The 23,370-nt window shown below is 54.3% G+C and overlaps 3 protein-coding genes across 10 annotated transcripts in view; 1 reads left to right on the top strand and 2 right to left on the bottom strand.

Annotated features, from left to right (window-relative positions):
* Positions 1-794, bottom strand: part of MINK1 (misshapen like kinase 1) — a 60,225-nt gene extending 59,431 nt beyond the window's left edge. For 2 of the 5 annotated variants that reach the window (XM_045293498.1, XM_030886480.2), the window contains exon 1: positions 544-793. In XM_045293498.1, coding sequence (XP_045149433.1) covers positions 544-600 — 57 coding nt within the window. In that variant the 5' untranslated portion in view covers positions 601-793. Of the gene's footprint in view, positions 1-543 lie in introns of all 5 variants that reach the window. The other 3 variants (XM_030886482.2, XM_030886483.2, XM_045293499.1) reach the window with 2 other exon arrangements.
* On the top strand, positions 1-23,370 carry CUNH17orf114 (chromosome unknown C17orf114 homolog). 2 transcript variants are annotated; one of them, XR_006680380.1, is made up of 2 exons: positions 1-293; positions 23,137-23,180. XR_006680380.1 is itself a non-coding variant. In XM_045293512.1 (2 exons), the coding sequence occupies exons 1-2, from the start codon at positions 22,610-22,612 to the stop codon at positions 23,304-23,306; spliced, it is 243 nt and encodes an 80-aa protein (XP_045149447.1). In that variant the 3' UTR covers positions 23,307-23,370. The 2 variants fall into 2 exon arrangements, 1 of the variants encoding a protein (XP_045149447.1); XM_045293512.1 differs by lacking the exon at positions 1-293 and adding an exon at positions 22,610-22,682 and having other exon boundaries at positions 23,137-23,370.
* Positions 4,823-17,066, bottom strand: PLD2 (phospholipase D2). Of its 3 annotated transcripts, none has more exons than XM_004716128.2 (25): positions 16,984-17,066; positions 16,263-16,372; positions 16,043-16,173; positions 15,791-15,933; positions 15,138-15,243; positions 14,977-15,042; positions 14,775-14,833; positions 14,573-14,665; positions 14,327-14,479; positions 13,748-13,897; positions 10,916-10,999; positions 10,725-10,803; positions 9,859-9,969; positions 9,506-9,676; positions 9,001-9,127; positions 8,692-8,810; positions 8,485-8,598; positions 7,991-8,095; positions 7,711-7,799; positions 7,524-7,637; positions 7,330-7,379; positions 6,691-6,825; positions 6,334-6,487; positions 5,802-5,916; positions 4,823-5,570 (listed from the first exon to the last, which is right to left on the bottom strand). In XM_004716128.2, the coding sequence occupies exons 2-25, from the start codon at positions 16,369-16,371 to the stop codon at positions 5,346-5,348; spliced, it is 2,802 nt and encodes a 933-aa protein (XP_004716185.1). In that variant the 5' UTR covers position 16,372; positions 16,984-17,066; the 3' UTR covers positions 4,823-5,345. The 3 variants fall into 3 exon arrangements, with proteins under 3 accessions (XP_004716185.1, XP_045149441.1, XP_045149442.1); XM_045293506.1 differs by lacking the exon at positions 16,984-17,066 and adding an exon at positions 16,858-16,903; XM_045293507.1 differs by lacking the exon at positions 13,748-13,897.

The following is a 23,370-nucleotide window of genomic DNA, read 5'->3' as shown; positions in this document are numbered from 1 at the left end:
GAGGCTGAAATGCTCGGCTCGGGGGCAGAGAAGCAATTCAGGGGTGGGCGAGGAAGAGAAAGGGTGATGAGGAGGAGGCTGTCAAGACGAGTGGCAAAGTCAAAATGGGTGCGGAACAGGGAGGGGAGGGAAAAAGTATGGGGCAGCGGTGCACAGAGAGCCCCGAGGGGCGTAAGGGCCGAGAGAGGCACGGCAGGAAGGATTCTGCAGCTGCTGGACCGCACGCGTTTAGGGGAGGCAGAGGGTGGCCCTCCCGACCTGGAAGGAAGAGGGTCCCGGACCTCCGGATGAAGGTAGGGCCGGAGAGAAGTGCGGGCCCCCCCACCCCTCCAACGCTGGGCGGAGATCAAAGTAGCTCCCTGAAATCTGCAGCGAGTGGAGCGCAAGGGGCAGAGGTCAGGGGAGGTGGGGAGCCCAGTAAGGGGACACCGGGGGGATGGGGCTAGTGCAGCGGCGCCCGGGGAGCACGTGAGGCGTGGAGCCACCTGGCTCCCCTGCGGCGTGGGCGCGGAGCGGGGCGAGGCTGGGGGGTGGCGCGCTCACCCGCAGGGCGGACAGGTCGATGTCGTCCAGGCTGCGGGCGGGGGCTGGGTCGCCCATGGCCTCCGCCGGGAACGGAGCCCCGAAGCCGCTCACGCTCTGCCTTGCTTAATCCACTGCCGCCGCCGCCGCTTCTCCCCCATCGGGGACCCCGGGGGCGGGCTCCACCGCGCCTCCCCCGGAGAACAGGGAGGGGGAGGGCCGGCAGGAAGACCGACCCACCGGCTGACAGGAGATCTCGCTCGAGAGTCTGCAACCCGAGCCGCCCGACTCTTCTGCGCAGGCGCACACGGGCCGCGCACCCGGAGGGTGGAAGAGGGAACGTGACGCGGCCGTGCCGGGCTCCCCCTCCCCCTAGGCGCCGACACCTGGGCGCAGGCGCAAGAGGGAGAGCGCGGAGAGCGCGCGCGAGGACCGAGCGCCCGCGCGAACCTGGCGTGCAGGGAGTGGGCGGTGGCCGGGGCGGCCTCGGAGCTCGCCCACCGGCTGGCGCGCGTGCGCACACGCGCTTCTTTTTCTATCCCCCCACCCCTTCCCATTTCCCCCCCCCACTCTTTCCCCTATTTCCCTCTTAATTTTTGTTGGCGCCTTTCCTTCCTTTCCCACCTCCTTTGTGTGCCCAGCTACCAATCAAGCCACCCACCTCGCTAGTTGCGGGGGAAATGGGGGACGGCCCTCTATTACTAGGGGGGTTGTTATGGCAACTCCCCACGCGAGGGCTGGGTGGCCTGCAGATAGGATGGGCTGTCCACCCACCCTATTGCCATGGCAACCGTCGAGCCGCTGGAGGAGGGGCCTCTCCGTGAGAACTTGGTTGGAGAAAGCACGTGGGAGTTGGGGGTAGCAGCGGAAGGCTGGCTGTTTCTGGAATGCCCTGTTCTCCCTTCCCAGCCTGGAGTTGGGAGTGTTGGGGAGGGGAAGGATCTCAGATCTCAGGATAAGAAATTTTGTTGTAGGCCGCAGTCTCTGCACCTCTCTTTATTAAGTGCTCTGCACAGAGGAACTGTTTTCAAGGATTATTCATTGCCTGATTACTGGAGCCGCGGGGGGGAGTGGGGAGAGGGGCAATGTGGGCAGGCCCATGGAAGGAGGAATCGGTGCCCCACCCCCATCGAATCTCGCTGAGTCTACCTTAGCTTTCGGCCTGTTGGCACAACGCCCCCAGCCACTAAGCTTCCCTGGAAGCTGAGTAATGCATCATAGCAAGAAGTCCTGAACTGCCAGGCCCCACTGCGGGGCATTAAGCAAATTACTTTGCTTTTCTTGGCTTTTCGCTGTAAAACTGAGGGGGGCGATTGTATGGTCTCCGAGATCCCTTCCAGGGCGCCAACACTATCTGAAGACCCGACCACCAGCCCTGATACAAACCTTACTTTAGTAGACATTGAGGGGCCTGGTGCCATGACAGCGGACTAAGCATTGGGCTGCCAACTACAAGGTCAGTGTTGTGAGCCCACAGTTTGTTCCTAGGGAGAAGGATACCACCTGCTCAGGTAAAGGTATCAAATCTCAACTCAGAACCCAAGGGGCAGGAAGTTCTCTGAGTCAGAATGGACTGAGTCGGTTTGAGTAGACTTTGAAAGAAATGTCCTTGGAAAGAGGCTGAACAGCCTCTTTTTTTTCCTGGACTTTCCCCCCTTAGAACATTTGGATGTACATCCAGTCTTGAGCATGATGTTCTTTGAAGATCTGTGGTGGCCTGTGTGTTGTGGTGCTGGAAGCTAATGCCACTAATGCCAGCAGGGTCACCCGTGGTGGACAGGTTTCACAGAAGCTTCCAGACTAAGAACAGACTGGGAAGCAAGAATCCGCTGCCCCTTTTAAGAGATTAGCTGCTGGAAAACCGGACAATAGCAGCGGAACACTGTCAGATCTAATGCCCAAAGAGGAGCCCCTCAGATTGGAAGGCACTCAAAACACCACCCAGGAGGACGGCATAGGGCCGGGCAGTGTTTCCTCCTGCTGGTCACAGGGTGGGGGTCTCGATGAGTGAAGGCTGACTCCACATCAAATTGACAACCACAACTTAAACGATGAGATAGGAACCTTAGGGGGCAGTGAGTTTCTGTGAATGGAGGAGGAATGACTCAGAAATAGTCGGGGGAAGACAGCTGCTAAACTCAATGCAAAGATTCATCACTGGATCATATGTGGAGGGTTGATGGGGGTATGTTTTGTTGTGCAGTGTCTCAACAACAACTAAAGTAGAAAAATTAATTATTTAAGAAAGACACCGTAAAGCTAATGGGGAAAGGGTAGCTGGGCCCACGGTGGAGAAGCCCACCTCACTCTTAACCAAGCCTGGGGCAGCTGCTGCCGACACTGACACCCCACTCCACAGTTCTTGAGGTGACAGTGCCCCCTGGGAAAGAAGCACTTAGGGTTGATAATGAGGCTAATTAACAGGATGCCAATTAGCACTGAGGGACCGCTATAAGTAGTAGGAGGGGGATTCCTTGTGTGGAAATGGCTTTGAGTGAGGAGAGGACAGTACTCAAATGGAGAGGATGGGGGCAAGGCAACCTCCTGAGACCTCCTTAGACCATTGCCCCCTCCAGCACCCCGCCCCCTTCCAGACCCCAACCCAAACACTGCCATCCAGTAGACTGCATTCCAACTCACAGTGACCCTCAGACCCAGCACCCCGCCAGGGCTCCCCCCATTCCGGAAAGACTTCCTCAAGCCTTCACCCCACACCCCTCAGCTGTATCCCTTGGAGACTTTGGAGGATGAGGTTGAGGGGAATGAAGGGTGTGAGCTAAGACCTATCCTAAGCTTTTTTGTTTCATTGCAAAACATTTCAGAAGGACAGAAAAATCCTAAGAAACACATGATGAAAATCCATCAATCTACCACTCGGTTTAAGAAGTAATAGAAGCTCTCTCTTTGTATACCCTTCTGTTAGCCCCTCTCTTTCTCTCCATGCACCCCCCACACACACACACATACTCACCCCCCAGGATGTGTTCTGCACCCTCACAGACTGTGCCCTTTGGTCCCTCTTCTCCTTCGAGTGCAGCGCTGCCCAGTAGAACGGGAGCATTTTTCTGCTGTGATGGGCATGGGGCACTGGCAACACGTGGCGATCTTGTATTCCTCTAAGACCGAGAAATGCTTTTCCTCTGATTTTAATTCATTTACATTGAATAGCCACATGTGGCTCACCGCCATCGCATCAAGTCCGACACAGCAACCCCAGAGGCCAGAGTAGAACTGCTTCTGTGGGCTCCCCAGACAGCGAATCTCTACTGGGGGAGAAAGCCTCATCTTTCTCCCATGGAGTGGCTGCTGGGTTCAAACTGTTGATCTTGCTGTTAGCAGCCCAGCATGTAACCTTGGGGCTGGTGGGTATGAAACTGGGCAGGGAAACTATAGACCAGAGTTAAGGATTACTTTGTTGCACTTATTCAGATTACTTTGTTGCACTTACTCAAAACTCAGTGATTCCAACTCACAGTGATCTTGTCGGACAGAGCAGAGCTGCCTCTACGGATTTAGGAGGCTGTAAATATTTATAGTAGAAAGCCTCATCTTCCTCCTATGGAGCAGCTGGTGGTTTTGAACTGCTGACCTTGCAAGTCACAGCCCAATGGGTAACCACTATGCCACTAAGGTTCCCTACGCCAGTCCTGGCAAATCATTGTCTTGAGTAGATTCCAACTCGCATCGACCCCGTGTGCTACAGAGCAGGACTGCTCCATCGGTCTTTAGGGAAGCGGACGGCCCGGTCTGCCTTGCACCCCCCCAGGCAGGTGTTCTATAAATGCTTAGGGTCAGGGGCAGAATCTTTACAGAAAGCCAATTGCACCTTTCCCAGTCGGTGCCACCAAGGCCCCAGAGAGGTGATGTGACTTGACAAGAAAATCTAGCGAGCAAGTGACAGATCCTGGATTTAAGCCAGTTCTTCCTGACAGGAATGAAGCCTGTGCAGTGAACCACCCCCACGGGGCTTCCATCAGTATATCCCATGCTGTTCTTGGAGAAACCCAAAGCAGAGGCTGCAAGCCCTGGTAGGCACCTTGCCCTCAGTCTCTCAGCAAGGTCAGAACCACAATTCTGCCCTTTCTAATACCAGGCATCGCACAGTGAAGACCTTCTCCTGCCTGCAGCCGGGTGACTAAGCTCCCGCTGCTACAATCCCGTAGAGCAGTGATGGAGGTGGAAGGAGAGGCAAGGGGTGGGCAGCTGTGCACAGCCCCCCCCCACCCCAGGAGACAGGTGCTCTGTGTGGGCGTGTAGGTGACTCCAAGTGCACCAGGATTCTTCAAGGAAGACGCAAGCAGACTTTTTCTACACATTTATTTATGAAACGCTTATTGAACTGATACAAAGTTAGTGTCTGTCAGCTGGCTGGCAGAGGTGGGGGTTAGTGAGCCCCTTGCCCCCCGTGGGTCCTCCAGCTTTCCCTCCACCTTGGCAAAACAGGCTGGAAGAGAGGCTCTAGGGAGGGTGAGAGCTCAAGGGCAGGAGAAGGAGGGCAGCGCCCTGTCCTCCTGAAGTTAGTGGCTTGACTCCGGGCATCCTGGGGCTGGAGTTGGGCTTCTCTGAAGCAGGTCTGAACTGGGAGACAGCGAGAGCACTCTTCTCTGGGCCCCTCTCCTCACTCCCCAGGCTAGAGGTAGGTGTGCCCTCCTTGGCTGCTGTCCAAGGAAGGGTCCCTTATAACTTCCTTCTCTGTCCCCCTGGGGGATGCCTGCCTTTCCCACGTCCCAAAGGGCCTTGCCTTCAGTCCACGGGTCCGGGGACAGGAGCCTGACAAAGTAGAGCCCAGCAGCTGGTGACCTCTCTCCTGCCCGGAGCCTCGGCTAGGTCCACACTTCCAGGGGTATCATGCCCTCCTTGCTGCCAAGTGGGGGCAGCAAAGACTCATCCTCCAGGAACTTGAGGGGAAAGTGGACCAGGTGGCCCTGGACCTTGGTGAGCTCAGACTGGGCCAAGGAAGGACTGACCGTGGCCAAGGGTTCCACGGCCACATATTCCCGGAGAACCTTCATGGAGCGGGTGGCGTTAGACGGCAGGCAGCGGAAGATCTGTGGGAACAGGGAGGAGTGGGAGGCAATCAGGCTTAGGGAGACTCGCCCAAGAGTCCATTCCTACTGGGCTGGAGGCCCCCACTCCTCTCCCACCATCTCTCAATACCCCCCCCTCACATCGACCCTTTGAATCCCTTGACAGTCACTGCCTCCAAAACCCTCACCCCCTCTTATGAATAGGCTGTGAGCCCTGCATTTCCCCCAGGCCGACACCCACAAACTTCCTACCTGCTCGTAGATGTTGGCATTGTTCTCAGCTGTATCTTGCCACAACTGGAAAAAGTCATCACAGACAGGGTCTCGGAGATCCAGGTCTGGCCGGGCATCGGCCCCGAGAATCACACTACAGGCGAAAAGGGGTCCCAACAGGGACAGAGGAAGAGCCTTAGAGGACCTGGAAAATGTGCTTGTTGCTCTCGGTCATTTCAAGTAGATGCAGCATGAGACAAGACACTCAGCGTAAAGAAGCCCAGGAGAGTTTTCATCGGTCGCTCCTTTTTGTAAATGCTTTAATTCTATTAAAGATACACTCTCTGCTCCTTTGACTTGGTTGTGGTTTGGTGCCCCAACCTGGCTAGTCCCCGAAATCAGATTACTCTGCCAATTGGGAAAGCCAGTAGTCCTTGTAAGGCGAACGTAGTAACCACTACACGACGGAAATCCTTGTGAGTACCCTTCATACCTGGCTCATGAGACACATGGACTGCGGCAGGGTGCCCACTTCCACCCTGCAGCAGCCCCCACCCTGAGTGGGCCGTACCTGAAGCAGTGCTTCCGCAAACTCAAGGCAAACCTGCCTGCCTGATACTGCGCCCCGTCCATGACGGACGCTTCCATCTCCGTGTCCTCGATCAGCACGGCCAGCTCACTGTCCCGCTTCCCCAGCAAGCTCCGGTCATTGATATTGGCGGAGCCTAGGGCAGGACAGGCTGTGTCTGCCTGTGGTCTGCGGCAGCGGGGAACCCCAGCCTCTCCCCCAGAGCACCAGTCCACAGACAACCTTGGCCTCCACCCACAGTCGGGGCTCAATGGCAGTCTCCATCCTCCCACCCCTTCAGCTCTGTGTCCCTGCCTGGCAATCTTCCACCACCACCCCCTACTCCTCTTCGGCACTGACCAATGATGACTGTCCGGTCGTCTGCTATGAGCAGCTTGCTGTGGATATAGATGAGTTCTGAGACTGGGTGTCCAGCCAGCTCCCCGTGTGTGCGAAGCCCACAGATGGACATGTAGTCCCGCCATGCTGTCCCCACTGCGCACAGGAGAGAGGGGCAAGTGTGTGTGAGGTGAGAGGTGTCCCCCGGCCACTCAGCTGGTGTCCTATCTCACCCACCTCCTCACTTCAGAAGACCTTCCTAGGGTCTCCTTGACAGACCCCTTTCTGCAGGGCCAGGCCACCTATGGTCTCGTGGTGGTGGCGTGGTCACGCCCTGGGCTGCCAGCTTCATGGCAGGCCGTTCAAAACCACCTGAGGCTCCTCGGGAGAAAGACGGGGCTTTCTGCTCCTGTCAGCTGTCACTGGGGGACGCCCACAGGGGCTCGCTCTGAGTCAGCCTGGACTCGATGGCAGCGAGGTTGGGGCTGTGGCCCCAGAGGCCCCAGAATGACCGCCTCCCCTCCCACACCCAGTTCACAAGAAAAAAGTCATTTATTCAAAAGAAAGAAATCATAGCTTCCTTCTCTTCATGCTAGCCTCCAGGCTTCCAAGTCCCCAACCACCCCAAGCCCAGACGTGCCGCCAGCCCCCAGCACTCACTGGCTGCTTTGAGGCGATGCAGGATGGAATACTCTCCCCGACACAGGGTCCTGAGGAAAAGAAATAGGTAAACCGAGGCTTAGGGGCGGGCGATGAGGAGCCAGGAGAGAGGCGGGCAGTCCAAGGTCCAACAGGAAGGACTCCGGACGGACAGAGGTAGGAGGTAGGAGGCTGATGGATGGCTTGGGGCTCACCTGTAGGTGAAGTGCAGGATGGCCTGGATGGAATTACCGCCCCCTGTGGAGATGTCGCCCTCAAAGCCAGGGAGCAGGGGCAGAAGTACGTACACTCGGAAGCACTGCCCTTGTCTGGGGGGAGGAATGGGATCAGAGGGGTGACCTGTCCCCGATGCACCCAGTCCCCACCTGCCAGTCCCCTTACTTGTGGGCTTTCAGGATTCTGTCCACAATCTCATCGCCCAACTTGTTGAGAACCGTCCGCCCATCTGAGCAGCTAATGAAGAACTGATTCTAGTGCGGAGATCGAAGAGAGAAAGGTCAGCAGCCTGGCCCCTGCCCTCACCCCCAACCCCAGCTCCCACCTCCAGGCTCCGGGTCCAGGCCCGGCCCCATCTCTCCCAGTCCTCCGTGACCCTCATGAACACCCTAAGCCCCCTCTTGGGTCATCCCCTCCCGTCCATCACACCCCAGCCCAGTCAGACCTCGATGTAAAGGAAGTGCTGGCTCTCTCTGATCGTGTGCAGGTAGGCGTTGAGGATGGAGTTCTCCATGGTCCCTGCTGACCAGCGGTCCACTGACCGCAAGACCTAGGGGAAGGAGTGAGCGGGAGGTGGCAAGGGTGATTCTTGGCCCCGGAATGAAGGAGTGAGTGGGGTACAGGTGCGTTCTGAACCTGGCTGTCCACCCAGCTCCCTGTGTGGTGTCCCACCACGCTGTCCCCAAGGTGCACAAGAGAGAGGGGCGGATGGGTGTGTGATGTGAGAGGTGCCCCCGTTCAGGCAGCAGGTACCCTATCCCTTCTAAGTTCAGAAGACCTTCCTAGGGTCTCCCTATCAGATGCTTCTCTGCAGTGAAAGACCACCTGTGGTCTCAGGGCCTTAGCAATAGAGGCACCCAAGAATGATAGCCTCCCAGGCAGGGAGGATGGGTGGAGCCTTGGGAGCGGGCAAAAGGGGGGAGGAGTGGGAACCCTCACCTGCACGGTGGCGCACTGCACCCCGGGGAGAGTGAAGGGGAGCTGGTTCTCAGTGATGGAGGACTTGGGCAGCAGGTAGGGGAACGTGGGTGTCTTGTATTTGGCCTTGGTGGTCTGAGGTGGAGGACGGCAGGGTCAGAGAGAGGTGGTAGGCTGAACCTGTCTCCTCCCTGTCAGCCTCCAGCCCCTGAAGGAAGGAGTGAGCACCTTGGTGAAGTTCCAGCGCTGGATAAAGTGCCGTGCAAGGTCCCGGGCGGGGGGGCCATGGACCACCACCCCAACGTCCCGCCATGGCATCCGGGGCGTGGTCTCCCTGTCAATGAAATCTGGGAGGGCCAGAAGGGTCAAGAGAGAGAGTAGGCCTATTCCTTAAAGACCTTGGCGGTGGGGAGGGGAAAGGGCCTGCCAGACAGAAGGCTGCCCACACATTGAGCCAGTTCATCTCTTCCTCAGTCTCGGCCCCAATTCTGACCCTGCTCCCAGCTCTTGGGGCCTTTGAGAGAGAAAGATCCTTACCCTCAAAAGGTCTGTCCAGCTGTACCCAGTCTTTGGTGATAAGATTGCTGTAGTCCTTGCCCAGCCAAAAGTGTTGGTTGTGGGAGAGTTCTGGGGTGGCTGAGGTGCTTGGGCATGGAGTGGGAGACTGTAAGAGGAACACAGCCCAGCCAGGGGCAAGGAGAGGGTCATGGGCCACACAGAGCCAGAAAGCAAAGACAGGAGGACTGCAACATGGACAGACAGACATGGGAGACAGAGAGGAAGAATTAAGCAGAGAGAGTTAGACTCTGTACTCCTCCCTTTCATCTGCATTTGATATCCCTAGAAGAATCAGGGGTGGGGGAGGTCGTGGAAATAGGGACGGGACTTGGGTATCTTCAGAGAAGGCTCTTGGGGTTCCAGAAAGGCTGAGGACCTCTGAAAAGGCCTGGGAAGACTGCAGGGAAGAGGGAGAAGCTGGAGAGGCATGTGGATGTTCAGCGACCTGAGTTTGGAGGCACGCAGGAAAGCCCTGGGGGACTACCTGAGAGGCAGGTGATGCAGAAGCATCCCCGAGGTCAGTCAGTCGGTAGTGAAGATCATCCCAGCGGCCATAGGCGAGGTCCAGCCCCCCCAGGAAGGCGACTGTTTGGTCCACCACAAGGAGCTTCTCATGATGGGCCCACAACGTCACCTGATCTGGGTGGCGCATCACCTGCAACAGGTATAGCCGGGACAGCTCGTGAAGGTGGGTTTAGGTGAGGGAAGAGAGCCAAGGTATTGGGAGAGCAAATGGAAAGATGAAAGGATGAGCTGCTCCGGGACAGGCAGGGTGGGAGTTGGCAAAGGTAGTGAGGAGGGTCCCAGGGTGAGAGGGATCTCTGAGGCCCGAGTCACCTTGACATTGGGGTGCAGGAGCATCAAAGCCCTCTTGCTGTAGCCACTGTTGATGCCCAAGGCCAACTCCACTTCCTTAAACAGCAGGACAGACACTCGGACACCCTCCTCCTGTGGTGGTGGTTGTGGGGAGGAGGGGAAGGGGAAGAAATTAAGTCCTAATGCCTCTCTTCTGCCTTCCCCAACCCTTCCTCATTATCGTGATTCCTGTCCACCCTTCCACACTGCCTGGAGATCTTGGATGCCCTGCCACTTACACTGCTGTGAGGCTTGATGGGACATCGTCTGTCTGCTCACCCACCTGCCTCCATCCTCCCTCCACCCATGTATCTACTCACTTACCCTTAGCTATCCAGCCAGCAAGCCATCTTCCTATCTAGCCACCCACTCACCTATCTATCTACCTCTCCAGCCTCATCACCTGCCTGCCACCTCCTTTCCCATTATCTACCATTGACACACTCACCGCCCTTTTATCCTCATGTAGTCTCCCTTCCATCCAACCATATCCACCTTCTACTACTATGTCTTATACTGTGATATCAGTCAGCCAGGGTTTCAGCGCAAGGAGCTATCAGTCTAGTGAGAGAGATAGGCATGTACCCCCTGCTCCTTGCCCTAGGTAACACAAGGAAGGGTTCCAGGTACAGGTAGAGGGGAGCATGAAGAAGGCCTGTCTGTTCTCATTTGGGAAGAAAAAGCCAGGAGGTGGCATTTGCCAGACACCGAGCGAAGATGGGCACATTTCTTCTCCGGGAAACCTCACATTCCCTATCTTCTCCCATGCTGCAGCAGCCCCTTCTAGCCGGACTCCACCCATAAGCAATGCCTGCCACACACCCCTCCAGCCTGGCCACTGTCCTCACCGCCCTCCTCTTGAGCATAATATCCAGTCTCCAGTCGTCGGAATGGGCCGGACGCTTCAGGTAAACCTCAGGACTCAACCTGGGATTCAGGAACAGGGGCAAAGGGCAAGTGAAAGGCCCACGCCTCCCTCTCTGAACAAGGGGCTGACCTGCCAACTCCCTCCAGCCCCGGGCTTCCTCCCGTCACTCACCACCAGTTTGTGATGAAAATCTCCTCCCGGGCTTGCAGGATGGCATCTGCCACAGCCGCGAAGTACCCCGCCCCATTCACAAACCTGGGGGGAGGCCAAGCCAAGGAGGTCAGAGGAGGCAGAAGGCAGAAAGCTCTGGAGAGTGAAGACCGAGGACAGTGAAGGGTCAGAGGTGACAGCAGGGTCAAGCGATCCGGAGTGATCAGAGAGGTCAGAGGGTTCCGTCAGACATACCAGAGTGGGATGAACTTGCCAGTATGGACCAAATAAAAATGACAGCTGATATAATAAACTTTTTTAAAAAAAGACAGATTGGGAGGATGTATTAGTAACATCATACAGAAAGAGCTCTACCAAATCAGAAGAAAATGACGTATAAGCCAAAAGGGGGTGAGGGGGGTGGAATGACAGTTCACAGGGGGAACGAAAATGCTCATTCATAAGAAAAGATGCTCGGTTTCCCTAGTAAACAAGGAAAGTGAAATGACTTTCTTTTCTATGTATTAGATTGGCCAAACTTCAAATCACTGGTAGCATGTAACCTCAGGACATGGAAAAGTGGGTATTCTTAGACTCTGGGGATATACATTGGGTATAGCCGTTGAAGAAGAAAATTTGACAGTCTTTATCAAAATACTGAAGGAGCACTGGTAGCGCTGTGGGTTAGGCATTGGGCTGCTAACCACAAGGTCGGCAGTTCAAAGCTACCAGTTGCTCCACAGGAGAAAGAGGAGGCAGTCTGTTCCCAGGAAGAGGTGCAGTCTTCGAAATCCTAAACAGGGTGGCTATGAATCAGAATCTACTCAAACACAGAGGTGTAGATCAAGATATGAACGCACACACCTTTTGACACAGTAATTCTAGGAATGGTGGGGTGTTAGGTGCCGCCAAATTGATTTTCCATTCTTAGCGACCCCATGTGACAGAATCAAGAGGGCTGCTAAGTGAGCGTCGGCCATTCAAACCCACCAGGTGCCCAGTGGGAGAAAGGTATGACACTCTGCTTCTACAAAGGACACTGGTGGCTCAGTTATGTCCTATCGGGTGGCTGGGAGTCAGACTGGACTCCAGCGTGACGGATTTGGTCTTTTGGTGCCAGTAACAGAGCAGAACTGCCCCCTGGGGTCTGCTAGACCGTCATCTTTGCAGAAGCAGATCACCCACCGAGGTTCAAACTCCCAACCGTCAGGCTGGCCCTTAACTGTGGCAGCACCAGGCTCCTTAAAGCCAAAACCAAACTCACTGCCATCTAGTTAATTCTGAGTCACGGTGACCCTATAGGACGGGACAGAACAGAACTGCCCCTTTGGGTTTCTGAAGCTGTAAATCCTTCTGAGAGCAGAAAGCCTCATCTTTCTCCCACAGCCTGGCTGGTGCATTGGATCCGGCTGGCCTTGTGGTTCGTCCAACACATTACCCCCTTCTGCCACCGGGGCTCTTGACATCCGACAGAATGCTTGAGGCAAAACGCTGTTCATGACAGCGCTTTCTTAAGAAATAACCTCATTGTCTGGTCTCTAAAACAAGTATTCAGTTAGAAAGAAAAAAAAAGTCACAGAAGTGTGTACTCATCTGTACTGCAAGCAAATACACCTATGCATTGTGCTCACGTGAAAACAGGCAGGAAAAGATCTGAGAAAGACAAGTGAACCCCCTCCCTGCGGTGCTTCTGGGGCGAGACGTAGGGCTGGTTGAGAGGGCGTGTTGGAAGGGAGACTGGCATGTTCAGTGGAAGAGGAATTTTATTTTCTTTGTCACTTAATGTGGTTTCATATATTTTGACTTAAAAAAAAAAAAAGACAGTCTAGCATGGTGAGAAGAACAAGGTCCACTCCCAGACTTCCTGGATTGAATCCTGGTTCCAACAATGTTTACAAGCCATGTGACATTGGGCAAGCCTTGTAACCTCAAGTATATCTCAAGTTGCCCTCGCCGTAAAATGCAGATAACCACTCCGTCTGCCTCACAGGGTGAGTATGAGGATTTCATGAGTTCTTACGGTTCCTGGCCCATCCTGAGTGCTACCTAAGTATCAGCTATTATTCCCTCCTCTGTTAAAAAAACAAACAAAACTAAAACAAACAGAACTCTCAAAACCACCTCCAACACAAATTCTTCCTATGACTCCCTCTGCCTGTGATAAGCTGGCCGTCGCCAGCCTTGCACACGGAGCCCTGCATGCTCACATGCTGCCAACTCCTGGGGACTCTTCTTCGCCCATGCCTCCGCTCGCTCCAACAACCATCATTCTCCTCATTCCCGGAGCCACCAGCCTAGTCCTGCCTTCAGTGCCTGGGCAGTTCCATCAAAATATAGGGAACCACATTTTCATTATCTTGCTAAAGGTAACCTTGGAGCTTCCTGCCTTCTGGAAGCCTGTCCTGACATCCCCAGGCAGAACCAGCTTCTCCTCCTCCGTGAGCATGACTCTGTATCTATGCCTACTATGACGAGGTCACTTTGCTTCATTCTGAACCAGGGGGGTGAAACCAGGGAAGCCTGTTGGGCTTGACACACAGTAGGTGCTTGGAAAATGTTTACGAGATGACCGAAGAGAGTTGAGGCGAGCATAGCAAACAGTGGGAGTTGGTGGAAGGGAGAGGAGTTTTTGAAAGAGTCATAGGGGGGACAAGAAGACAAGGCTCAGAAGAGTGGGGAGGTCAAAGGGGTCATGGCTAGAAAGATCACAGTGATCAGCATGGTTGTAAAGATCAGGGGTCAGGGAGAGCAGAAAGGGGTCCCAGGAGTTAAAAGAGAGAATCAGTGAGCCAGAGAAGACCGAGGGGAGCAACAAGCTCCCAGGCATGTTCAGAAGGGACCTGAGCATCTCACCACCGGGCCAGGGTCCCAGGCCGGGGTGGAGCATAGCTGTCATGGCGGTGAAGCTGTAGGAAGTCTCGGCCGGGGCCCTGAGCCAGCTCGGTGATCTCCTGGCCCCACCAGCGTGCCTGCCGGTAGCTACTGCACTTGAGAATCAACGACCTGGGCAGGAACAATGAGAGGAACCACTGACCCTTGCCCCAAGCCCTCCCCACGTTGACTAGCACCTCTTTTCTACTACTTAGTCCCTAACTCACACGTGACAGGATCAGGCCTTTATTTATCTTATGGTCCCAGCTGGGTATCTAGTCCCTGATATTGGACCAGACACCCAGGTTTGTTAAATGAATGAATGAATGAATGAGTGAATTGAGTGCCTTTCATCTATTTCAGCCTCTCTCCCAGGCTAATATTCAACCCCTTTTCTCTGAGCCTGGATTAAGAGCAGTCCCCAGCAGCTGGCTGGACCAGCTCCTTGGTAGAAATAGCTTCCTTTCTGCCTTGGTCTGTCCCGCTCACCCCCCGCCCCCAAGGCTCTGAGCCTGGCTCCCCACGCACCAGGTGTCTCTCTCCACACTAGCGAGGCCTTACCTGTGGGAGGTGTCGATGCGGACCCCATAGCGGGTCTCTGTGCTCCTTTTCCCCACCTGCACCTCGAAGCCAGGGTCGAAGAGCTGAACAAAGGAGATGACGCCGGTCTCGAGGCACATGTACAGCAGGAAGGAGTCCTTCACCACCAGCCACCTGGAGCAGAAGGGCTCCGTCCGTTCCTCCCAGCCCTCGGCTCGCCTTCCCCTCTCCCACCCGCACTACCCAGCTGCTCAGGCCAACCCTCACCTCTTGGACCAGCGATAGCACACTTGGTCTCGGCCACAGCAGTTGAAACCAGGGACCCGGTGGCCCCCCGAGCGCTTCCGGATGACGCCCTCCCTGTGAGGAAAATCAAGAAGAGAGACCAGTCCCTTTTCCTGTTATCAGGACAGAGGGAGATCCTGAGAGATGTTTGCAGACATCTGGGTCAGGGGTGTCACACACTCACAGTCCTTTGGAGCCAAGGGCTGGGATGAAAGATAGCTGACTGACTTCCAAGAACTCCATCTGCGGAGGGAGGCAAAGGCTCAGGGGAGAGAACCTGGCATTCCGACCGGCAGACCCCATTCACCTTGCTCCTCAGCTCCCTTGGGAGTTACAGGACCCTGTCCCACCTCAAATGGGTCCCGCATCCAGTCCCAGGGCCTTACCATGGCGTGATAGTTGCGGTAGAAAGATGTGGCCAAGAGGCGGTTAAGGTAATTCTCCAGGTATTTCTGAAGTCGGGGTGGAGGGAAGCCAGAGAAACAGATGGGAACAGAGCCGTTTGCAGCCCACACTCCTTCCCAGAGGGCCTGGTGTGTGGTCTCACCTGTTTGCTGGCAGCATGCCTGGTGGAGCCCTCAGGCCCCACTCGGGGTAGAGAGGGGATCTCTCTGTCGGCTGCCTCTCCGGCTGGGGCATAAGCAACAGCAAAGCTGTGGATGGGACGCCTGAGGGTCAGGTAAGAGCCAGAGGCCAGGTGTCTGGGCCTCTGGAGCATTGAGGCGGGCTGTAGAGGGAGGGCAGGAGGCCCAGAGACTGGGGAGAGGGAGGGCCCCTACCCTGGGAAAGGAGACCGCCAAGGACATTTTGGACATTGAGCCCAGAAAAGATATTGGCATAGATCCATGGGCAAAGAGAGCGGGGCAAGAAAAGTGTCCTAGTAACCAGGGGCAGGGGCAGGGGTCTGGTGGACTGAGCTGCAGGGAAGAACGGTTGTGGCTGGGGATGAGAGGGAGAAAGAAATAATGAGGGTGGGGAGCTATGCTTTATCAAGTGAAGGGTGCCCCTGGTACACCTTTGGACTGCTAACTGAAAGGTTGGCAATTCAAACCCACCCTCTGGCTCCTGAGGGAGAAGGGGGAGGCAGCCTGCTTCCATACATATGCAGAGTCCTGGAAAGCCTATGGGGGCAGTTTTACTCTGTCCTAAGGGTGCCTGTGAATCGGACTCAACTCGGACACTGGGTTGGGTTTGGGTTACCGAGCCAGTGGAAGCAGACTCATCAGGACTTTGTGCCGCAGGAGGTCCCGATGCAGCTCCTGGAAATGGCGGAACTTCTTCTTGGTTGTCCAGGTAAAGTCACCGTGAGTTAAGCGGACAGAATAGAGGGTGCACGTTCCCACCTGCGGGTACGAGGAACTGAGTCGGTGTGTGTCCCCCATCCCCCCTTGGGTGCCAGGCCTCCCCTCTGCCAGCTCTTCCTCTCCCCACCTCCCAAGCCCTCCCAGCCACCTTGGATCCACTCGTGTATCTTTCTGTGCCCACCACCTGGGCTGTGATGGGGACCCCAGGAGCAAACACGGAAGGGCGCATCTTCAGAGGCTGAAGGTCATAGATGGCCAGGAAAGGATGCATCCGGTCCGCTGGGAAGAGAGAAAATGCAAGTGTATATCGGGGGCCCCGAGCCCCCTGCTCGATCCCCTCACCTCGCTGAGTACTGGACTCTGTATACCTGGGTCCTCCCCCTCCTGCAGGGTGTCCACTTCATCAGGTTCCATCTGTAGTTGACTTGAGTCCAGGTCACCCCCGGTAGAGAACAGGCTCCTTGGGGTCGCCATCATCCTAGGAATATAGGGAGGCTTCAGGGAGGTGACCTGCGTCAAAAAAAACCCTGTCCCCCAGCCCAATCCCCACGGACCATCTTCCACAGATCTTCGTCTTCCCCACCCGCGGGGCTCCCGCTGACCCCCAACCCTCAATATGGCCGGATCCGTCTGCAGTGCCTGCCGAACCCTCTGTCATCCATCTCCCTATCTCAGTTCTTCATCTTAAACCAGGGCTCGCCAGAAGGGCACCGAGGCCGCCCTGGGTGGCCCCAAACTGGAATAGAGCAGAAGCTGGGGCAGGAGGGGGCCCCCAGGCGTTGCCAAATCAGCTGCTAGACCGGGTCCCAGCTGGAATGAGGAAGTTGCGTGCTCCGATTTCGGGAGCAAAACCCCGAAATCTGAGAGTCCGGCCAAGTGCCCAGGCCCGGGCCCCCCAGTCCATCCCGCCCCCGCCCGATTTCCGGGGCCCAGGCCCCCGCGGCACCCCTCTCGGGCCCTCACCCTGGCAGCCCGCGCGGAGCAGAGGGCGCGGAGCGGAGCCGGCGCAGGAGCCCACACCCCAGCGGGCCGGGGCGGGGCCCGGGCTCAGGGCCTGCCCTCGGGGGCGGGCCAGCCCCCCAGCTTCACCTCCGGAGGATTCGCGTCTGTCTCGGTCCGCCGGGTTGGTCTGCGCAGCCGGTGACCCGAGGGGGCCCCCTGCGCCCTGGGGGCCGCTCGGCCCTCCGGGTGCGTCCCGCTGGCGACTGTCCGCGCGTCCGCGCTTCTGCCTCGCCCCGTCGGTCGGTCGGTCGGTCGGTCGTTCTGCGCGGGCCCTGCTGCCGCCCAGTGGGCGCTCCAAGCTGCGCACATTGCTATGCTCGGGCGCCGGCCCCTGGAGCGCTCGGTCCCGGGCGCGGCCGGGGCCCCCGGCAGACGCGCGACCGCGACGGGGACCTGCGAGTGCCGGGCCTGGGCCTCGGGCGGGCCCTGAGCGGCATTTGCCCACGGAAGGGGCACACCGTGCGGGCGCGCGATCGGGGCTGGAGGTGGTGCACACGCCTGTGTCCACGCCGTCATTCATTCTCCACACGTCCTTTGCACACCAGGCTGCGGGCCTGCTCTTGGGGAACGTACAGCCTTGGAGGAAACAGGAAAATGCCAACCCTAACCTCAGTAACTATCAAAAGGCACCTTTCTTGATCCTTTTGATGGCTATCTAGGCTGTTTCTAGCTTCTGGCTGTTGCGAGTACAGCCTCAGTGAACACACCAGGGCAGCTGGTGTGTTGGGGCCTTGTGGACCTATCCACAAGGAAGGGTTAGCCAGAGTGCCACCAGGGCAGCCTTATATGAACATCCCTGTACAGAGTGTGGTGCAAAGATGTCCTTTTATTCTCCGTGGGTCAAGTAGCGAGGAGTAGAGTGGGGTGTGGTTACAGCGTTGGGCTGCTAGCCACAAGATAACTGTGAGTTGGAAACCACCGGCCGCTCTGTGGGAGGAAGGGGAGGCTTCCACTGCGGTGAAGACTTACAATCTCAGAAGCTCTCGGGGGCAGGGAGCTACAAGGTCGCTACGAATTGGGATCCCCTCGATGGCAATGACTTTGAGTTATTGCTAAGTTGCTGCTCACTTTTATTAGAAGCTGCCAAACTACTTTTCCAAAATGCTTGTTCAATTTTATATTTGCAAAGTCAGCGGATGGTCCTTGGGCGTGTTTCCCAGGACTTGATAACATCAGTTTTTTAAACATTAATTAGACATTTCTAATTGGTGAAAAGTGATATGCTATGGTTTTATTTGTATTTCTCCTCTGCCTGATAAGGTTGACAATTTTTTCATGCAATTATCCATTTGCATATCTTCTTTCATGCCGTGTCTGTTCAAGTAGTTTGCCAATTTGTAATCACCGTCTTCTTGAATTGTACATTTGTCATGTAGTGTAGCTGCAAGTCCTTTATGAGATAAAACTATTGCCAGTATTTCCTCCCAGTGTGTGCTTTGTCTTTTCATTTTCTTAATAATACTTTTGAAGAGAAGAAAGCTAAGCTTTGATTAATGAGTGGCATAGGCGAATAGCAGAATGTAACCATTAGTAGTAGCATAGTGGGTTGTGCTTTGGGTTGCTAACAGCACAGTGTCAGCTCAAATCATCAGCAGCTCCCCGGGAGAAATGGTGAGGCTTGCTACCCCCGTGAAGAGTTCCAGTCTCAGAAACCCATGGGGCCAGTTCTACCCTGCACTATAGAGTTGCTATGAGTCAGAATCAACTCAGTGGAAATAAGCATTTCATGTGTACAGAACAGAACTGACTGCTCCATAGGAGCTCCAGGACTGTGACCTTTGGGAAGCAGAATGCCTTCCAAGGCCCTTCTGAGTCAGTTCTAACTGCCAGCCTTTTGACTAATAGTCTGATGACGCACGCCAGTAGTATCTTACTCAGTAAGAAAAATGAATAAACTGTATCATGGTACAGTCACTTTGAAAACAGCTCGGCAGTTCCTCTAAACGTTAAATATAGATATTATATGACTGAGCAATTCCATTCCCAGGTATATATCCAGGAGCATTGAAAACCACATCCATCCATGTAAAATATGAAAATAATAAAAATTTTTAATTTGTCAAGGGTTCATGAAGAGGGGAAGGAAGGGAGGGGAAAAAGAGGAGCTGATACCATGGGCTCAAGTAGAAAGAAAATGTTTTGAAAATGATGAACTACCACCTATGTACAAATGTGCTTGATATAATTGATGTATGGATTGTTTTAAGAGCCGTAAGAGTCCTCAATAAAATGATTTATAAAAAGAAGAAAAAGAAAACTACATCCAGGTAAAAGCATGTACACAAAAGTTCATTGTAGTATTATTCATTTGGCCTAAAAGTAGAAACAATCCCAAAGTCCATCAACTGAATAATAGATACCCAAATGTGGTATATCCCTACCAAACCCCAAACAAAACTCACTGCTCCACGTCGATCCCAATTCTTAGGGACCCTAAAGGACAAAGTAAAACTGCCACAAAGGGTTTCCAAGGCTGTCAACCTTGATGGAAGTGGAGGGAACCTCCGACCCACCGTTATTCACCGAGTCCTTAACCCCAGCGCCACCAGGGCTCCTCATGCAATGGAAGATTATTCAGCCATCAGAAGGAACTGCTATCTCACGAATGAGCCTTGTAAACATTATGCTGAGTGAAAGGAGCCAGACACAAAAGCTACATATTATATTGTCTGAAATGCCCAGAAGAAGCAGAAAGTAACCACTGGTTCCCAAGGGCTGGGGGGGGGCGGGAGCGATTGATAAGAGGTCTAAGACTTGTTTTAGAGGTAATTAAAATATAAAATTAGTGGTTTGTTGCATCACTTTGTAAATAGTCTAATGTCTACTAGTCACAAGGTCAGCAGTTCGAAACCACCAGCTACTCTGAGGAAGAACCACCGATGAGGAGTTCCACTCCCATACAGAGTCACAGTCTCAGGCACACACCAGGGCCGTTCTGCCCTGTCCTACAGGGTCGCTGTGAGTCAGAGCTGACTCAGTGGCGGTGAGTTTGGTTTGGAAATGACATCTCAATCAAGATGTAATTTAATAATACACAAACAGATGAAATTTTAATACATACAATGGGTGAATTTTTAAAATATTATGCTAAAAGATTCCATTGACATGAAGTTCTAAAACAGGCAAAACCAGCCTATCACGCAAATCCAGTCAGCAGTAGTTTCTTACAAACCCAACCAAACTCACTGGAGTAGAGTCTGTTCTGGCCAGTGTAGAACTGGCCCTGTGGGTTTCCAAGACTGCAACTCTTTATGGAAGTAGAACCCCTTGTCTTACTTCCTCAGAGTGACTGGTGGTATCAAACTGCTGACCTTGTGGTTAGCAGCCTAATGTGTAACCATTATACCACCAGGGCTTCTATGTTGCTTGGCACAGAGAGCTGGGAAAGATCGACGATAAAGGGTCAAACAGAATATGCCACGAACTTTTAACCCACTCATCTGCTTGCTGCAAAGTTGAAGGTTGGTATCCACCCAAGGGTTCGCAGAAGGAAAAGAAACCACTGAAATTTCGTGGAGCACTGTCCTACGCTGGTGCACACGGAGCCACCGGGAGCTGGAATCAACTGTGCAGTTGACTCATAGCGAGCAGGGTAGAACTGCCCCTGTGAGTTTCCCTGAGACTGCAGCTGTTTGAAGGGAGGAGAAAGCCTCTTTGCCCATGTGTACATTACTCCAAAACCCAACTCATCGCCTTGGCGTCGATGCTGACTCATTGCAACTCCTGGGTTTTTCTGAGACTGTCACTGTACAAGGGAGTAGAAAATCCCGTCTTTCTCCTGGGGAGCTAGCTGTAGGTGGTTTCAAACTGCCGACCTTGCAGAACACAGCGTACAACCACTACACCCCCACGGCTCCTCTACGTAGACAGTAAGTTGTAGGGAAATTCTTGCTTCAATAAAGTTCATTTGAAAAACAAAAGGCAAATAGATTTCTGTCTGAGTTAGGTGGTGCAGGGGAGCCTGCATGCTTCTAACTTTTACCACATCACGGCCCTGAACTCACTGTTGACTCTTAATAACACTAACGGACAGACACCTGCTCCCTGGAGTTTCTGAAACTGTACATCTTTACAGGAGCAGAAAGCCTCCTCTGTCTCCTATGGAACATTTGGTGGGTTTTGAACTGTCAGTCTTAACAGCCCAAAGCTTAATTCCCCATGCCACCAGGGTTCCTTATGGCAGCATTAGGGTAGAGCATTCGGACCGCTTTACTTGAGAGCATTTAGAGTTCCTTGGCAGGGTGCTCTGGCCCTGAGGATCCCCACCTGGGCTCTGGTGACCCCAGACCAGCTGAAGGGATGCTTGTCTGCCAGAGAGTTGGTGCTTGGGCAGCCCCGCGTCAAGTTAGCAGAGTGGACTATGGAGTCTGACTGGCCTGGGTGGGGTTCCTGCTCTGCTGGCAAATGCCTGTGTGGCTTTGGGCACCTTTCCTCATCTTTCAGTGCCTTTGTTTCTCCAAAGATCGTTGATGTGATAACATGCAGAAGTCCCTAGCATCTACTTGGCACAGCAAAAATTAGCCAATTACATCTAACTATCTTCATCAAGGAACCCTGGTGACCTAGTGGTTAAGCACCAGCTGCTCCTCTGGAGAACGACTGGGCTTTCTACTCCCAGAAAGCGTGACAATCTGGGGAAACCACAGGAGCAATTCTACCCTGCCCAAGGGGGTCTCCATCAGTCAGAATTGACTTGAGGGTAGTGAGTTTGGTTTGGGTTTTGTATTCATAAAAGGGAGTGCTAGTGTATAAACATTGGACTGCTAACCTCCAAGTAAGTGGTTCAAACCTACCAGGCATGTCTGAGGAGAAAGGTGAGGCTTTCTGTTCCCACAGAGATTTAGCCTTGGCAACCTATTTTGGGTGCTAAGAGTCTGATTCCATTCCCAGGCAGTGAGAGTTAGGAATCAGCATCGGGTCGATGTCCAGGAAGCACTGGACCGCTAACCAAAAGATTGGTGGTTCAAACCCACCAGCCACTCCTCAAGAGACAGATGAGGTTGTTGCTCTTATAAAGGTTTACAACCTCGGAAACCCTATGGGGCAGTTTTACTCTATCCTACAGGATCGCTATGAATCAGAATACTAGATTCAATGGCTATGGGTTTGGGTTTGGTTGTTTTGTGGTTTGGGTATCTTCTTTAAAAGGGGACAACAGCTACCAGACCATTTAATGAGAATATAACATTTCCTTGGCTAGTACAATTTCTATGATTTACCCTAAAAAAGGAGAAAGACTAAGATTTTACATCTTGGGCACCCTTTGGTTTCCTTCTAAAATACCAATGAATCCCCAGCCGTGTCTAGTCTGGCACCAATAAGTGTCTGGAATTACTATCCTGAATTTTTCCTGGAACTGCTATCCTAGATTTTCGCTGGACTTGATAGCCTGGCTGGTCCCTGCATCTCTCTAGCACAGCACCTCTGTGTCTATCTCTTCCACGCCACTCCTCCCAATATCCCCCTTCTGCTCCAAGGGCCTCTGAGAGGACCCTAAAGCTAGAGTGAGTATAAAGAGAGCCCTTAGAATGGGGGCATCCTCCTCCCTTTCCCTCCCCCTCCTCTCGCCTTTCTGTCCCCTGGCGCCTGTAATCACCAGGCCGGTCTGAAGCTAAGTGGTAGTTTGCCCATGGTGGGGGGGCCTGGAAACCACACCCCTCACCCAGGGGCCCTCCTGGCCGTTCCCACCATCGCCATCGCCTCCGTTGTTGCGATGGGTCTGAAGGGGGCATGGTGTTTCCTATGGTGTGGGTGCCGGAGACAGCGGGGGACGGAAAGAGGAGCAGGTATGGGGGGAGCATGAGAAGAAAGGGGGACTGCCAAGCAGGCAGACAGACAGACAGACAGACAGGGCATTGCGTAGCCAGACAAACCAGTGGAAGGGAAAAGAGAATCTCTCCCTCTGGGTGGGGGTGGACCCGTCACTCCTCCACAAGACTCCATGAGCCCAGTGTAAACTGAAAGGGCAGAGTCCCCTGTTAAAAATGAGTAAGAAAGTTAAAAAGGAATAAGAATTTCAAGACAGCATCAGAAAGCATTAAGGCAAGCCTGGGGCCCTTCTGAGCTAACCAAGCAGGCCCTGCTCCATTGACGTCCCTTCTCCCTATTCCTGCAGCTACCACCAACCTGCTCAGCCCCAGGCCCCCAGACATCTTCTTTTGCCTCTCGCCTCCTCAACTAGGGTGGGCTACGAGGAACCCTGACCAGACTCCCTTCTTCCTCCTCCCATCTCCCTTTCAGGCTTGGATCCAACCGCCTCTTCAGATCACAGCCCACCGACAGCCTCCAGTGTAACTGAGGGTGGAATGCTCTCCCCGGAGTCAGCCAGTGCCTACTTCAGCAGAAAAGCCCGACTCTCCTTTCGCCATCAGCTACATGATGTAGCTTCAGCCAATGACTCCACCATTTGAAGGGGACCACCAGGGACTGGACCTCTGGGAAACCCGGGGAGTTTTCCCCACCAGCCCCCCAACC

This window comes from Echinops telfairi, unplaced genomic scaffold (assembly GCF_000313985.2).
Source record: "Echinops telfairi isolate 266 unplaced genomic scaffold, ASM31398v2 ScPeMD7_2010;HRSCAF=2546, whole genome shotgun sequence".
In the NCBI taxonomy this organism is placed as follows: domain Eukaryota; kingdom Metazoa; phylum Chordata; class Mammalia; order Afrosoricida; family Tenrecidae; genus Echinops; species Echinops telfairi.
Note: the sequence above shows the minus strand (reverse complement) of the source record. Positions and strands in the feature narration are given on the sequence as shown.